Below are 18,402 nucleotides of genomic sequence, written 5' to 3' on the forward strand. Positions count from 1 at the left end.
GGTCTTTAACTCCCAATGGAATTGCTTTCAGGCTATTCTCTGGCTTTGACATGGTATTTATTTTAAATGTCGCCCTATTCGTGAAGGTGGTGGTTGACCCCTCTTCTGTATGGGTCGATGATATACATGGATTGCCTCCCAGGGCGTGTTTCACATAACACGTCACATGGATGATTTGCAAAGATAGAAATATGAAATAAATAAGTATGATTAATATTTATCTTCTGGCTCAAAGTCAAAGATTTCATTCAAGAGTCGGTAATACAAATACAACAGCTAGAGGTGAAGATCAACAGAATGTGAACAACGGGTAAGCAATACGAATAAATAGAGTGAGTGAGTTTGGTTTTATGCTACTTTTAGCAATATTTCAGCAATATCACGGCGGGGGATACCAGAAATGGGCTTCACACATTGTACCCATGTCGGGAATCGAACCCGGGTCTTCGGCGTGACGAGCGAACCAGCAGACTACCCGACAGCCCCCGATTAAATAGAGAAACAATGACAACTCATACTGATCGTATAAGGCAGCTGCAGTTTATGGCAGAGAATGCAAAGAAAAATTTTGCATTCGCTATTTTCAATGGAATTTACTGCATATCTTACAAACACGTCGTTTACAAATAATTTCAATTTGTCGATCCACCAATACATATCACTTACACAATGCATTGAAACGGCGTCTGAAAAAACCCCCAAAATATTCAGTGCCTGGTTACACTCAACATACGACACTTATATTCTGTACTCAGCACGCTGATCCTAGCGTAGATACATTGCATAAACGCCGCACCAATGACTCGTAGCCAGGTTGTCTTCTATTTACAATGCGATCGCGTAGTCAAGCGTCCCACAGTGACAATCACCGCGATTGAAATACTCAGTTCAGTTTCACAGATCTTTTGTCGTGTCCATATATGCACTGAAATATAACTCAGTTTGTGAGTGGACTTGGCCCCCAGGAAGATATTTTAAACGATTTGAATGAGTCCGCTTTGTTACCACTGGGAACAGCATGCGACACATAGGCTTTGAGATTAAACTGATTTATGTATTGTTTGTCAAAGGAACTGTTGAGGTGTCCTGTTTCACTACCACGGCCCTTGCATAGACAGACAGAGCACAGATACAATTACCTCACTTCTCACTCAGATCTATATCCATCTGCATGACAGGTATGGCTCCCGGACTCGAAGAGTAAAGCAATGGCGGAAGAAAACACTTCGTCCCCGCAACAGGTAAGTCCAAATCTCAGACCAATTGTATTTACTTCATGTTAAGTTTGTCATTATGTCACAAATACACAAAACACACATGAATGAATTATGTACTTGATCATTTATGCACCTTTCTATTCTGCACGTAGTGACGACCGACACTTTGTACACTCCACCTAAAATGGTCCGCACAAGCATGGCAGTTGTGATGCAGAATAGTGGGATACAAAATCCGAATTTGTTTCCCGTACATTCTTAAACTATTCTCAAATTCAAAGCTAGGATGTGTCAGTTCTACTTGTGCCTTTGTAGCTGACTGTGCCTGACTGTGGTCATTGAGGATCAATTGAACAATCACGGAAAACTAGTTGCAACCTTGCTAAAAACCTTGCTAAATACAATTATTATACACATTTCCAAAGCACTATATTTTCTACACAGGGCACGATACCTATAACGACCTTGAATAAGTTGAGTGAGCTTCCGGTCAATAACATTGACCCTCAGTTTCAGCCAATAGCTTGTATGTTAATCTGGATAATCGAGAATGGTTATTCTCCGGCATTTAATTTTATATTTACTTCTTTTTGCAAACATCCGTGTTAGCTCTACAAGCTGCCAGTAAACGTCTACCAAAACAGGGTGTTGCTTTAGTACACAAACATGAAGAACTAAGTTACGAACGGTCATTTCAGTGGCCTTGACCTTCACTGTTTGCACTTGACTGTCCAATTAATATAGGAACATGACATATTATTTCTTAGTATGTGGCCCTGAGGGGGAATTGGACCTTGACTATCCATGACAAGTCAGTCTTTATCCACTCTAGCTACACAACAGCTGGCAGCGGCCTGTATGTAATAGATAACGGATCAGACAAACAAGGGATGATAGATATAGAGCACGCCCCATGCCAAAGAGGTCTGATGACAGGCAATCAACCATATCACCGAGCTTGGTTACCCTATCCGTTTTGTCGCCGAACGAGACAAGCATGAGTTCCCGGGTGTCTGTTCTAACGCGGAAGTCTGGTGCGATGTTGCCTCTTCTACGGGAAGGGCAGGACGAATTATTGCAGTGCTGATGGTATATTTGGAAGACGGCGTCAATGTCGGCCCATCAAATATCCAAATGACACCGAGTGTGGGATCCTGCCAGTGAGGAAACAAGAAAACACATCGATGTTACTCTGTTGCGGATAGGACAGAAACAGTCATTAGGGCGTGAAATCAGATGCATGCCATTACAACGGGCTGGGGTATATAATATCAATGTACACTGTTCAGGATATCAAGAATAGCGCTTTAACCCCATGGCGATACTTGTCCCTTACCAAGGAGTTTCCATCATCTCAACGTACGCGTGTGAGCATGTGTTCTACCGTCTTATCGTCTGGCGTAATCCCCGTGTAACCAAACGAACACGCTGCTTGCACCACATTGGTGGTAATTCGTCATACATACTTGGATGAGTGTTTGTATAGATATTAATTCATATTCGGGTGTGGCCAAAGCTGTCAGGGTGACTGGCTGAAACCGCTTTCCGAGTTGACTTGTTAAACTCCATCTGCCTTAACAGTGCATATGTAAATATAAATATTGTCGATGCATTGATTGAACGTGCATAGGCAAGTATACTAGGAACTATGGTAGGATCACATCTGACCACAACCATCCTCCTCGTGCTGAGAGAACAGCACAATGAGGAAACATGCAAGAGTAGAAACCACGTCGATACAGCAAACCTACAATGATGCAATCAACCACGAAGACCAAGACATTGTTCCTCATCTTCCATCATTCCGTAATATGAGTAGTTCCTTATACTGTTACCAGACCCTCACTAGATAAGAGATGACGTCAACCTCGAAAACCAATGGCCTACTACCTAAGATGATAGACCTCTCCTATTATTCCCTGACTGTCAAGAAGATAAGATCTTAGCATTTTCACCAGATGACCAGTTTACAGCACTATATACAGATGCAATCTACAGGATGGCACTTATTTTCATTTACCCCCAGCTGTGGAATCACCACTACGTAATTCATGCTATGCAGTTACTACTATGTATCCATTGGTATTTGCGCTTCTTCCAGACCGCCGGAGAACAATGTACACAAGACTGTTTAGTTTCTTAAAAGACCCATGTAATGTCCAACTATCTTTCTGTGATTCAAGCTGCCCCAGAAATGTTTGCACAAGACGAAGTCAAAACCTATATTGAGAAAGACGCAGGAATGTGGACTTGCTGTTGACTACAAGGAAGATCCACAAGTTCAGAAATGGATCCGAGGAGCAGCTGGATTACCAATACTACCCATTCGCAGTGTTCGAGATGCATGGCTCGAAGCCATGAACGACACACACCAACACCAACGTCGTATCGCTTTACAATGGACATCTGGAATCACCACTCTGCTATAGGACCAAGGGCAAACAACAGCCTGGAAGATTTCCGGTTAAGACTAAACCGATCTATGCAGCAGCATCCGAATGTGTACAGATTTGAGGAACACTTCAGGAAGTCAATCAGATGGACTTTGGCGATGCCCCTCCAGACTTAAGAAACAGTTGGGAAATGTCCCGAAAAGTTTCTAGAATCTGTTGAACATTTACTTAAATTAGGTTGAATTGTACACTGCCAGTGATCTATGATGTCCAAATTCTTCAGAATGTATACTATGGTGTCAATTCAGTGTATTAGGACTAATGCCTTTTATGTATAACGACCAACAAATGCTAAATGCTCAGGCAAAACTTTTGTCATTCTGTGAGTGGATCATACCATAATTACAAAAGTTAAAAGCCAAGAGATAAGCTCTGTGCCAAAACATAACCATTTTGATTACTTCACATTTCTGTACATCATTGATATGTCTTGCTGAGATGTTATTCATCAATAGCATCTTTGTGAAATCCCCAGGTGTGCTATTGTTGTCATACATATACATGTAGTATGAACATGTTCTCCCTGCAATATTGTCAGTTAAATATGAGACGAATTCAGGAAAGAGTCTTAAAATACACATTCTCTGAATAATTTTATTACAACATTACAAAGGCTGTTTTGCTTTCTTTCATAGACCATATTCAAGATACGCAAATAAATTATTACACCTGACAATTGTAGCTGGTCGTAAATGTTTGATCTAGGCGAGTCACTTCAAATAAAAGCGACAAAATCATTCCATAATTTCAAGAAACCAATGTCAAGTGAGTCCAATGTACTATTCCGACTATATCATAGGCATCCGTTTATGAATTATAATCACTTAGTGATGACACCAGGTGTTGGCATGGAGAGTATATCCTGCCCCTACTGTGGCACACTTCACAAATACATGCAATGGCAAATCAGTTGTTAACCCAAAGAAAACATGGCAACATTTGGTACAAGTCAAATAGGGAATTTGCATGTGACATCATTTTTGTCACTGATGAGACAAAATTGGAAATGTCATCCACAATGTCTGCCACAAAACGTTTTGAAGCTTCTGATGCCATGAATGCTGTAACCTTGATAAAACAGCTTTTGAAAGAGTGGCGTGTGATGTTCTTTGAAATCGTTGGAAAAGCATTTCTCGATTGTACCCCAAAAGTTGTGCAACGGCAAGTCAATAATTTTACCTGATTTACATACGGTCAAATTCAGGAATTCCATTGGACATTGCACATTGACTCTCTTTGAAATCTCATTTGAAGGTGTACTAAAAATTGTGAAATGTAGACACCATAGGCTGGATCTGCTCAAATGTTGCTCCACATAAAGGGAAAGTTAACTATTGGAAAGTCATCTCTCGTGTTATACCATCTTTTGGATAGTTTTTCGTCAAACTGAATCTTGAAATATGAATCTAAATATGAAACAGGTGAGGCGGGTTGACTGGTCTTTTCTATTTCTCGTACGTGTGGGTAAAGCAGTAGATGGATATGGATATTTGACAAATGCTAGATCATTGATATACCTGAAACTTAAGTAAAATGATTTTTTTCCAATCCGAGCAGACATTCCGATTCATATGTATAAAAAAACAGATTAGGAAAGAGGGGAGCAGAATTGTGTCAATGGGGTGTGCTAGGGTGGTTTCCCCAGTTTATCAACCATCTTTGGATGCTCCAGGAAGATATTTATATCGATATCAAAACTTCCCATCTTCGCTAAGAGATACCGAACTGACAGTGGTATAGCAAATGTGTTAATACCACGTGACTGATAACTGAGTTGCTTGCACGAGGTGCACGGGCCCAGCGGAATTGACTTGAGCACATGTCTTTATGCTTAGGAGAAGACGGGATTGGCGGCTCGGAGATAGATTGCCAGTTGTGTTTGGCTCAAAGTAGTTTTTTCAATGTCAATGAAAACCCCCAAGAAGCTGACAACAACGACGACGGTTTCCTGCTTCGTTTTTAGCGAGGCGTTGAGTGAAGAGCATTCATTCTTCGAGGGCTATTGCAGCAACCCGCCTTTATCAAAGAAATGTTGGTCAGCAGACGATTTGTGAAAGGGCGCCTTTAGAGACAATACAGGAAAGGGCGACTTCAGAGACAACACAGGAAAGGGCGACTTCAAAGACAACACAGAAGTCTCTCCAGACATCCGTAACAAGTGCAGGCCGTTCTGTCTCGCATACTTTCAATTTTCATTGATTGCATATATAAAGAAATATAACTCTTTCCGGCTTCTTTGTTTCTTTTGTTTCTGTGTTTCTATGCATTATACAGCAATGAGATTGATAATTATATATGGTCACTGTTTTTCTTGACAAATGCCCAATGGATCCAACAATTAAATATCACTTAAGGTCTTGAAGTGTTGGTTAGCAGTAGTGATGCTTACTTATGCTAGTTATGCTATTTTACACCTTATCAGTGGGAACAACTACAAACTGCTCATGTAGACGCTGAATGACAAGCTGTCTGGAATCTAATGGGATTATTCTAAGTCTGTTTCCTCCTTTTAAAGTTGTGTATTCTATGACAACATCACACACTGAATAAACCCACTCTGAAAGACATTCAACAGGCACTTCTATTCTATTGGCCCATGTTTAGGCATCCCCATTGAATTTAAGGTCTTGCTTCCAATTGGTTGGAGGCTGCCCGCAATAATTTGGTCCATATTTGAATACTTGTCAAGGGTTGTTATTGTCAACAATAGATCATTCACCCGTAATTATATAGCAGTATTCGCAGTCTTCGCAGTCTTGCAGTTACAATGGTGAAATTTACATCATGAGCTTCAAGTCCACGTTCTGCAATACGTTTCTGTTTTTATTTATTCGTTTGCACATTAAGTTGAATCCATCAATACCCCTGTTTTCAGTCTCTTTTTAGTTTCTCCAAACGTTCGAAAGTAACATCAACAACTGTACTCTCCAACTGATACTGTTGGTTCTTACTTTTAAAAGATGAATCCAGAAGATGAACCTTGCTGGAGTTTGCTGAATCAGTGCAGTCCCAATGGTTTCTGAAGGAGGGGCAACAGATCTTCAAATTCAATCGCATCATTGTTGCCCTCGTCTTTCCCTGTGTCGGCATCTTTCAGACTCAATACATTGACTTTGAATTTCGTTGCTTAGAAAGACAGCCAACACATTCTACTTAGTCATGGCATCAGTATGTACACAACAGTCTAATCCAATAACAGTCGAAGCAATGACTGTATGGTGTATCTAGAATGAATTATTTCTTCATAAGCCCTAACACTTGCATTATCAGTACGCCTTTCTCGCCAGGGTGATGGTTCACAGGACTGGTTTTTGAAACACGGGGATTGGATTGAGACAAACATCAAACAACGAGACTGCCACACTTACTTAAGGTCAGTAACACAATATGTATAAGGCAAAGTCATGAAATACCATGTACATCGAAAAGAACAGGAATACAAGATAGCCATTGATTGCCTAAGTGTCAACTTTTATTGCATCGATGTTTAAAGCAGATAAAGCGTTGCTTATATATTTTGTCCTGCATTAAAGATACGTTTTGTGCAGATTAATGGTATGACGAATTAGGACACTAATCAAAGTAAGAATGCTGTTTACTTTTATGACAAATCTATGTAAAACAAATCGAACTAAAATGGCTCTTGTCAAAGGGAAATGTCTATAGGTTTGTGTGTTCTAGATAGATTTAACCCTCTATATTTATTAATAAATGAGTACATAATCCTTAGTTTTATACACTACAAAGCAATCATTTCAATGGCTTCGACTGTGTGTGTGGAAAATCCAAAGAGGAACATAAAACGTGTCAAGAGCCAGGAAAATGGAAAAAAGAACTTAGAACACAAACAGGCGCCACACAATTTTATGGAACCACAGAGATCGGAGACGGCGGTGAAGTACAGGTAAACAATTTCGTGTTTGATTGAAACTCACCCCCAACCTAAACATAAACCTTTAACGTCCATAAATCACATAATAATGATAATAATAATAATAATGATACGACCGCCAATGTAACACACAATGGAGAACATTTTTATGGCCATTTTCGCTTAAAATGTAATGAAATGTGTTATACATGTACATGTAACTAGCAGTGGGGCTTTACACGTTTCGTTGTTTTGCAGTATCTTAAATTTTGACCTTTGTAAATCGACAACGTTCTTGAAAAGTTTCCCAAAATCTGTCTAGTCTCAGTAAGCATCATCTCATCAGACATCACATCAATAAAGCTACAACTTCACATATTTTTCCCCTCAGCTCATATTGAAAATCAATTTTATGTTTATTAATATTTAGCTAATGTGTGTCCAAATATGTTAAAATATTATATTTGTTGTTTGCAGTGGAACTCAACATAACTGTTCCACTTTTCACAAGTGTTCCTTGTTTCGACCCTTGTGCAAGGAAACTGAACTCTATGTTTCTTTTAATGATATCATATTTTGTTCAAATCATTGGGGCTAAAGTGTTAGCATTTGGTCCTCAGCAGCAAGCAATGCTTATCACTGATGAGAGCAATTTTCTTGTAAAGTGCATGTCTTTTGATGACATTATAAACTTTTGACTACATACCCAGGTGGGCTACGGTGCGATAGCTTATGCATGTGGAAGTTATATGGTTATATCTTACGGTTATAAGTTATATCTGTCTTGTTTTTAAAAAATCTTTAGTTTAAAAAAAATTCTTTTCCCGTGAGGTCACGTGATAACCAAATATGGGATATAGTCTCGATCCAAATATTACAATGCATACACTTGAGCAGATGCAACTCATAAATAATAATTAGACTGTTCAGTACGTTAACAGATCGTTATTATAACAGAAATAAACGTATGTTTTCCATGTCATTCTAAAATGATATTATTTGTTATTAACTGTCCGGTGAATTAAACAATTTAAATTTAAACAATTAATAATTCATCATATGATGACTACGTAACAACTTACGTTATAGCAATACGTAATGTGTGTGAAAAGTCGTACTAAAATCCGCTATTTGAAGGGGGCGTGGCCTAAATGCAAATGTCCGATTGGGATTTTAAATTTTCCGGACCTCTGGTTATACCATTTGAATATTTTTTATAGACAAGTGATGACAATCTACTGATCAGTAGCAGGTCATACCAGCTTACATGCAACATGTACATCCCACCAAGGGGTATACATTTTTGTTAACGAACTGAATATAATAGCATGAATTTGACCTTGCAGAGACTTCAAACCTGAGATACCATCTAGACTTCTATAACCCCGCGTATTTGTTTAAAGGTCAAGGTCACTCAGTATGAACAATGCGCCAAGAAACAGAACAGATTTGTATGAAACGTACTATAACTTATCTATAATTGGGGGGTTTCAATCCCATCAACTTTTGGGTGACCTCCAAGAAAGATCAAGGTCACTAGAGGTCAAATTAGGAAATATGGTACACATTTCACAATTTATTCCGTTTTTGTTTATGAAATATTTTAGCATTTTCTTATCAGTTACTTATGTTGTACTTTCAATAATTATCCCATTACCTGTCATGGGGGCGTCAAATGTCAAGGTCACACATGAATGTAATTAGTTTCATTCAGAAAGTATTGAGAGTGTGAGTGAGTTATATAGACAGTCACATCACAAGCATTTCAGTCATATCGTGACTATAGAAAGTTGTACTTTAACAATATATACATTTCGACAAAATAAAAACCGGTCAACAAATGACAGTAAATATTTAGATTATCAAGGAGGTTATTTAAAACTAGTAATAGCATATAAAACAATAAAATATGATTCAACAACACAATATAAAAAATGGGCTCGAGATCGCCAGCAGCCAAAGTTAGGCCACCATACTAGGGACCCTGGTGTCTTTCGATACTTCTACCACCTGCACAGTTCCACAGCCGGATTTATACCATCTATTCCGCTGCTGGCTATTGTACGCTATTTCAGCCATCAATTAAAATTTACAAATATACTGTCAAATAAGGAAGGGATAATATACTTTTAATTTAGTCTTACGATACCCTCTCAGGGGGACCATTATTATACGGCACTTCAATCCCCGTAAAGGGCAGTCACAAACAATCTCAGTTAATAATTATACCCTACCGATTTAAGAAACAACTGTGTACATCAGGCTTTATCAATAAGTTCAATTTCTTTTTAAAACATGATTATTAAATAAAAACTTATGTTATCAAAAAGTTCCTTTTTAGGATGAAACTTTCGAAATAGTTATCCCTTGTGATAGAAAATCAATACAGTCAATCAGTACATGCTTGACAGTAATTTTTTCATCACAAGGTATACAGGATGGAGAATCTCCACCTTTCAATATATCTGCTATGGCTAACACGACATTCTGGTAAAATGGCATTTGCTTCTGCTTTGAAAATGGAACAGTTATCAGGTAATGTGGATGACAGAGTATTGGATCCAATTGGGTCCATCTGTAAATATAGATTTGTAAGTGTCATATGTGTTCCTTAATTCATATTATTCTTGTTGATAAGTTAGTTGAATTGTTTAAAGATTTGTTTTAGTTTAGTTAATGTTAGGTCCGCCTCTGGCTTTACCAACTACCACGGTGGGGAAGACAAAAGCTGAGTTGAGGATTCAAGATATATTTTAGCAGCAGAAATATCAGATTGTATTCTTATTCCACTATTCTTATTCCAAGTGGTGGAATAAGAGATTATTTTTTAGTGTCGAGTTTTTTAAACAGAGGATAAAAAACACAGTCATACGTTGGATTGGAGTTAGCAGAACGAAATTTAGAAACATCTAAAAAAAGTGATCCATCAGTTGAGTTATTTAAAACTAATCATTGTGCCAAATAACGTGACAGAAAAAATACTGCCTTCTGGGACAACCTAACCCTGATTTCAATGACCAGACTGGTTGGAAAAGTGGAATTGATATTGCCTGTCAGTTTAAAAACCTCGTTATAAATAGAGGCAAACGGTCTCGCAATCCAAAATCATGTAAATCTTTTAAAATAACAAGTTCCCATGTACTGTCATATGCTTCTTATAGGTCGAAAAAGAAAGACACTTCATGTTGTTTATTTATTATGTCATGTTGAACAAATAATTCTAAGCGAACTAAATGATCTAGGGTACATCTGTTTTTCTGAAAATCACATTGTAAATTAATAGTAAGGTTGTTTATTTCGAAATACCAAACTGATCTATTATTTATCATGCGTTCCATGGTTTTGCAAACTTAGCTTGTCAGTGATATTGGTCGGTAATTTGAAGGGTCAGTATGATCTCGCCCGGGCATGTGTATATTGGGACAACAATAGCATCACGCCACGAAGGAGGAAATTTCCATGACGTCCAATTGTCATCACAAATGTTGTATAGTGTTTGGAAACATGATTCTGGTTAGAGTTTCAGGAGTTGATAATGTATGTTATCAGTTCCTGTAGCGGTATCGGAAGCTGGTCCAAGTGCAGTATGGAGCTCATGAATAGAAAATATTTCATTATGATCTTTCCCATTATCTGAATTAAAATTAAATCTTGCTGCTTTTGATAATTTTGGAATTAAGGTACATAGTTGGATGAGGATAAAAGTTAAGCCAAACTTTTACCAGCTGTATTAGACATATCTGATTTTTTAGTTAATAATTGGCCCCTATTGTGTATGCTAGATTTAAAGCCCTTAGCTTTGATTTTTGGATCATTTTCCACACCCTGGACATGGGCGTTCGTGAATTACGGCGTTTACGGAATCGTGCAATCAACCCTGGTATTGGCACAGAGAGAGAGAGAGAGAGACAGACAGACAGACAGACAGAGAGACACAGAGAGAGAAGAGAGAGAGAGAGATTCTTTATTTTCAGAAGTTAATCCGAAGATTATACATAATTAATCAAACGTATTCACACAAACTCATATTACCTGTACATATATACAATAAAAGACAGTGTCATGCCATTCACACAGTACAAAAGGTTAGATCAGATGACATAATCAAGGTAAGGTTTTCGTGTAAGTACATAAGCAGAAAATATCAGTATAACAGATTCCCATGTAACTATATCAATACATTGTGAGAAGTGAGTATCAGCACCAAAGAAAAAATGACAACATATCTTCTTCATCTTGTAATTCCAACTGGACATAGGTTTCAACATCAAGCAGATCAATAAAAGTTGAAAACAGTTCATTTCTTTCCTTCAGTAGAGCTTCACAATATAATATGATGTAATTATCATAATCAAAGGCATGCTTGTTACACAATAAACAATCCCTGGAAATTTTGTTTCGTGATGAAACTCTAACACAAAATTTTAAACTTGACCTCTGTTCTGGGTACAGATATGTTAGTTGCCATAATATATGGTGATTAAGCTTTGTGTGTATAAGCATGAAGTGTGAAAGACCTGTATTGACAGAAACTTTTCTGCGCCACATATTTTCTTCATATTCATAAATGGTTTTATTAACCAGTTGCTTCCAGTTTCTCTTTGTAGGAAATACACCACAGCTTTCATATGTACAAAGGTTGTTTCGTAAGTTATACTTGTTAAGAACTGATAATAAGTCTCCACATACAGATTTAGGATTAGTTGGATTTGCAATGTATGCACAAAAAATATGTTTAGCAAAATTGTTACAGGTTAAGTTACATAAGCGGCCAAGCAGCTGAAGTTTACACTTGTCGATATAGCGGATCATTGTCCAAAGCCCAAGATTAGCAAAAGTGGATTCTGATGGAGATCTTTTATCAAGTCCTTGTACAGTTCGCGCGAAATAGCGTTGAGTATTTTCAATGACATTAATATTTTGACCCTAAATATCAAATAGCAGTTCGCAGCCGTGAAAACTTGTTTTTATATCATTCTTAACCAGATTTTAACACTGGTAGCTGGATGTAGCTCAGAACTGTTGAGTCCCACAGATATTAGCGAATTAATACTTTGTCTTGCTTTTTGTCAACATTTTTCAATACTTGATTTACATGACAGGTTGTGTGTTAGTAGTATGCCACCATACATGGCAGAGTCAGAGGTTGTTATATTTATACACCTTGTCATAAATATCGCACCACACATTTTAAAGTAAAAGTAGAAAATATAATTTTCGTTTTTTTAAACTACAAGTACATATTTCATATACTACACCATCTCTGAACATGATATCACAAACACACCCTTTTCCGAGCTGCACGTGCATGCTTGCGTTGAGCATGCTTGTACCAGGGGCTGTTTGCCAAAAATGCAGTATGCACATAGCCTCTTTTGGCGTATTTTATGTTGGCAGACACAGCTAAAATTTGGTTTTAGGCATAAATTAAGCTTTATTTTGACCAACCAGTGAAATGCCCTAGCGTCCAGTGCCTCTGAACCAAAGATGGCAAATTATTGGTATGCACTAGACTGGTATGTCATGTCGTGCTATTGGAGCTGAACATTAATCACACTGTCATCAGCAGGCTAATACGTAACCATACTGCTTCCGGTGAAGTGAAGGATGCACCGAGGTCTGGACGTCCCAGAAAAACCGATGACAGGGAAGATCGTGCTCTCGTACGCCAAGCTGGACGAAGCCCAAAGTCTACTTGTACACAGCTGCGACATGGATGGCATCCATACAACAAAGTGTCCATCAGAACCATCTGCGGGATTGAGAGCAAGACGACCAATCAGACGTCCACTCCTCACAAATCAGGACCGCCATGCCCGTTTAGCCTGGTGCCAAGCACGTGCTCGCTGGAACCTGAGGACATGGAGAAGGATCCACTGGTCCGATTAAAGCAGATTTTTGCTGACATACAAACGGGAGGGCACGAGTTTGGAGGCAGAGAGGCACAGCATATGATCAGAGGGATATTCAAGCTGATGTTTCATTTGGGGGTGGATCCGTCATGTAAACTTGACCTCATCACAGTTCCCGGAACACTGAATGGACAGAGGTACCAGAACTTGATCCTGGACGGCGCTGTTGTGCCTCGTTTCGATAACCATTCTCTCGCCACACGTCCAGTCTTCATGGACGATAATGCCAGACCACATCGTGCTCGAGCTGTTGTTCAGCATCTCCAACACAACGCCACTGAGACACTACCCTGGCCTGACAGAAGTCCAGACATTAATCCTATTGAGCATTTGTGGGACATCTTGGGACGTACGGTGAGAGCAAGGGATCCTCCAGTTCAGAACCTTTAGGAATTGACCCATGCATTGCATGATGAGTGGCAGCAGATCCAGACAGAGATTCAGACGTCTGGTGACCAGCATGAGACGGAGTGTAGAACATGTTATCCAAGTTACACCAGATACAGAGTTAGACAGTCATTGTGTACCTTACTAGTGTGTTCGACATTAATGAAATGTGAACTGTGTTGTGTGTCTGTTGTAACGACTCCGGCAGCCATACTTATTTCACCTTATTTCACGGTGATTTTAGTGAACTTTAGTTTGCTACAATTAAACCCCCAATAAGTGCTCAAATTCGGTCTTGTGTCAATTTTCTGACTGAAGGTTCACATGAGGCCATATAAACAGTCTAATGTGCTTTTCTAAGCACCATTTTTATGAGGTTGAAGATCCAGTTTTACTTAGTGAAAAAAAGTGGGTGGTGCGATATTTATGACGAGGTGTATATATCACCAAGTTTGCAGTTAATATCTAACCCCTTTTGTTTTGTCGTAGAGAAGACAACATTACTTTTTGAAGGGTTATACGCCAGTCGCCACTTTGAGGCATATGAATGTACTGTATCAAGTGCCTTCTGTAGCCCTCGTGATGAGGTGCTAACAGGATATGTGTCGTCTGCAAGCAAAACAGTTGGAATATCTAGACCAAATACACAAATACCACTATTTGCTTGTCTAAGAGCTGTTATAAGGTCATTAATAAAGACTAAAAAGAACCAAGCAGAGAGAACGCTTCCTTGTCCGACACCTTGTCTTACATGGTATATATCTGACTGTTCACCCTGATAAGTAACAAAAGCATGGCTATTTGTATAGCTATGGTGTAATAACTTCCATGTATTTCCTCTGATACCCATTTGATGTAATTTATAAAAAGGCCGTCCTACCTTATTTTGTCGAAAGCCTTTTCATTGTCTAAGAAAGCAGCGTATACTGTAGAATCTCGCTGTATGTAAAATTGAATGCTTTCAATAAGGGTAAAAACGGACAGTTTTGCCCCATGTTCTTTCCTAAAGCCGAACTGGAGCATGTCAGGGAAATCAGGATTTGTCGTTATCATTTTTAGTTCAATGCGCTTAACAATAAGTTTTTCAAACAGCTTTCTAATGCATGAAGTTAAGGTTATACCCTTATAGTTTCGGGGATCCGATTTGTCATTCTTACCCTTGTATATAGGAATGGCCATTCCTAGTCGTTAATTAAAGGAATCTATTGTACTCTTAACATAGTATTAAAACAGGGCACACAGATATCTTATCAAGGATTCATTAGGAGAATTATATGCTCGTTTGTAACTTTATCAGGCCCAGAGGACTTGTTTCTACTCAGTGTTTTTACAGTTTCATTTATTTCTACAGTAGAAAATTGTCTTTCTAGTTCCTCATTATGTGCCCCTACCTCTTCGTGAGTACGTTCTAGGGAAGAAGATATTTCTTTTCGAAAATTTTCATCAAAAGTGTCTGAGCAATATGGCTGAGCTAGATCAGATTCATATTTTCCCCACAATCTACAAATGTCCGCGGGTGTTGTGACACTGTCTCCGTCATAGTTGAGTTTTGTTATATTTGTAGTTTGTGACCTTTTCTTCCTTACAGTTTTGTAAAAGGAATGTATATCAAGTTCAGATGATTTTTCAATTTCTGTAAGGACCTCCTTCCTTTTGCCTTTTTTGGATTTGCGATAAAGGCGTCTAAAACACCTTTTTTCATTTTTGTAAGATATACGTTCGTTTGAATCTTTTTCTCTTGATCTACCATTTTGAATCCAACCTCTTCGAGCCACCCTCATACGATAGTGCGCGTTATCAAGACTATCTTGTCTCCAAAATGGTTTTAGAAAGGGCTTAAACACACTTTGTGGGATACATTTGTTACCTGCATGTATAAGAATTTCATTTATGACTCAGATTGGTTTTCTAAATTTTGTGGATCTAAGGAGTGGGGATCTGGATTGCGATCATATGCACACTTGATATATCTATCAACTTTTGCTTGAAACATATAAATATTACTCTTATTTGCTTTTTTCCCACTTAGGTATAACTCGCTTCATATTTTTATCGTGGCTAGTTAGCCCTTCTTGTGATATAGAAATATGACAGGGAAAGTGATCAGATATTTCATAAGGACAGCTTGCTATAATGTAACAGTCTGTAATGAAGTTCCGTAGCCATGACGGTACAAGAATATAGTCTATGAGGGGCTTCGTGACGTGTTTTCTTTTGATCTGCATGTATATTTTGGTCCTCCGAAATGTACCATATTTACTGCATGTAATAGATGTCTGTTTTCTATAACATTTCTAAGTAGCTTATCCCGTGCTGTTAGATTGGCCTTACAAACATCAGCATTTAAATCACCCAAGAAAACCATGGTTAACGTGTTTAGTAACCCAAACCGAAGATAACTATATCGCACTGGAAAGTGCTGTGGTATATGCTCCACATGCTCATGAAATTAAGGTTAGCAGAATGGGTATGAATGTATTGCTTGAGTCCACATTCACAACGTAAGGTTAGAAAGTATGCATACAATAAGCCATTATCCAACATACAAAAGTACTCCCATGCTTGACGTGTACATTGAACAAGGCTGAAACTCGATGATACGAAGCCTGAGATATTATTATTTTCAGTTTGTCAGGATAGATGAGGATACTTCATTCAAACACATCAAGCATCTGCTATTAGAAGTATGGAATATCAACGAGCCGAAATGGATTTTACCACTGATTGGAACCAAAGCTTATGATTTAGAAATGGAGGAAAAGCTGAAAGAGGCAATCTTGTTTGTGTTTAAAAAACTTTCGACAGTATCAGGTAATCTTTACGTTTTATGTCATCCTAGCAAATAATGCCACCAGGTGTACTTGTATTGCACTATGTTTGAATTTAAATTCAAGCTTAAATGTTGATTATCTATCTATATTTAGAGAAATAATGTCATGAACGCCTTTTAGCATTTGTGATAACATGTTCCATAAACTGTAGTTGGAAATATTTTGTATAACTATATATATGCCCGTGGAAATACAAACCTGAACACGATCACTATCAATTTAAATTACCCTTTTACTGCATTCGTTTCGGAAGTGTATGCCTGTAGCAAAATAACCCTGATCTTGATGTCTCCATTTCAAATTTGACCCCCAAACACCCTTCAAACACGTCAAATGATTTATCAGTATTGTGTATATTCTGCTGAATTGGTGAATTGATCGCAAGTCACTCTTACCATTTTGGGCAGAGTTGTGGATTCTGTCTGATGGCTTACATGATGGGCTATCCGGGTATATAGCAGATGCTAAAACAGACGATGAAGTGTTTGGAGAGAGGATCACTTCAATCGGACTTTCATCCTGGGCGGAAGGCCTCATGGAAAAGGTAGCTTGTACTGACTTTTCTCTCAGTTAGACACACACACACACACACACACACACACACACACACACACACACACACACACACACACACACACACTTACACACACACACACACAGGGTCCAAAGTCCAAAGGTTTGTGACATATATAATATGTATAGACAAACAGACCTTTATTCAGTACTGAAGGGGCCTCATGCCTGCAATACTGTCAAAAGGTGAATTGATCGCAAGTCACTCACGTACTCACCCAACTCAAGTTGATTCGTTTGGGCGTAAAGTTACGGTCACTTTGTTACCTGGCAGTAAAGAAGTGATCACTCACGATCGAATGACGTCATAACCAACGTAACCGTCAGCATTATGTAAAGTTCTTTTTAGTTTGTTAACAAATATGATTAAGAGCTTGGTGTTTGTTATATCATTTCAATAAGCTACGCACTTTAAGGTAAATTTGTCCGCGTGATCAGCTGATGAACGTCATAAAATGTAATTTCAATTGTTGGTTGATGATGGCATCTTCATATTTTCCATCAAGAATAATATATAATAATAGAATTATATATATATATATATAATATCAAATATCCGTATTTCAAGAAGAGGTTAAGAAAAATTATCAAATCGGTTTTCAAACTCCCTGTGTATTTTTACATTTTAGAGATCCAGATTCATTACAATAACATTATTGTGCTGTTGTCCATTGTATAGTGTTTTGTTAAACTATGGCAAGGTAATTCCGTAACATTGATTAAGATGAGAAGCATTATAGAACTCGATGTGTATCTTGCTTTATGATATCACAGGTTATTTCCGCTTTCCATGCTAAAGAGGGGTTTCATTGGATGGAAACGACTTTTAGTCGTTTTCGCTCTTTTACCTGATGCGATTCCGGCTGAGAATGTAGGCCCCAAGATCCAAGTACGCTTGTCATAAGACGCGACTAGATAGATTGTCAGACTCGGTGATTTGGTTTATTGCATGTCATCGTAAGAACGATGCTCATGACACTTGAATGTCAGATCCATACTCTTTTAATGACAGACCGATGCCATATAGCTGGAATATTGCTGAGTTCAACAACAATCAAACAGACGTAATACATGGATGTTTGACAGCGCGAAACGGTTGAAACATCAGTTTAATTTCATCTTTCTTTCAGCACTGTCAAATACACTCTTCAAAAAAAG

At 38.2% G+C, this 18,402-nt stretch overlaps 1 protein-coding gene across 1 annotated transcript in view; it reads left to right on the forward strand.

Moving 5' to 3' along the window:
* Positions 1 to 245: 245 nt before the first annotated feature.
* Positions 246 to 18,402, forward strand: part of LOC139468896 (transient receptor potential cation channel subfamily M member 5-like) — a 49,086-nt gene continuing 30,929 nt past the window's right edge. The window contains exons 1-6 of the mRNA XM_071251028.1: positions 246 to 310; positions 1,179 to 1,241; positions 6,958 to 7,043; positions 7,418 to 7,574; positions 16,468 to 16,651; positions 17,079 to 17,215. Of these exons, the coding sequence (XP_071107129.1) occupies positions 1,209 to 1,241; positions 6,958 to 7,043; positions 7,418 to 7,574; positions 16,468 to 16,651; positions 17,079 to 17,215 (597 nt within the window). The 5' untranslated portion in view covers positions 246 to 310; positions 1,179 to 1,208. The remainder of the gene's footprint in view (positions 311 to 1,178; positions 1,242 to 6,957; positions 7,044 to 7,417; positions 7,575 to 16,467; positions 16,652 to 17,078; positions 17,216 to 18,402) is intronic.

Source organism: Haliotis cracherodii, unplaced genomic scaffold (assembly GCF_022045235.1).
Source record: "Haliotis cracherodii isolate W230 unplaced genomic scaffold, xgHalCrac1.p SCAF_2, whole genome shotgun sequence".
Lineage (NCBI taxonomy): Eukaryota > Metazoa > Mollusca > Gastropoda > Lepetellida > Haliotidae > Haliotis > Haliotis cracherodii.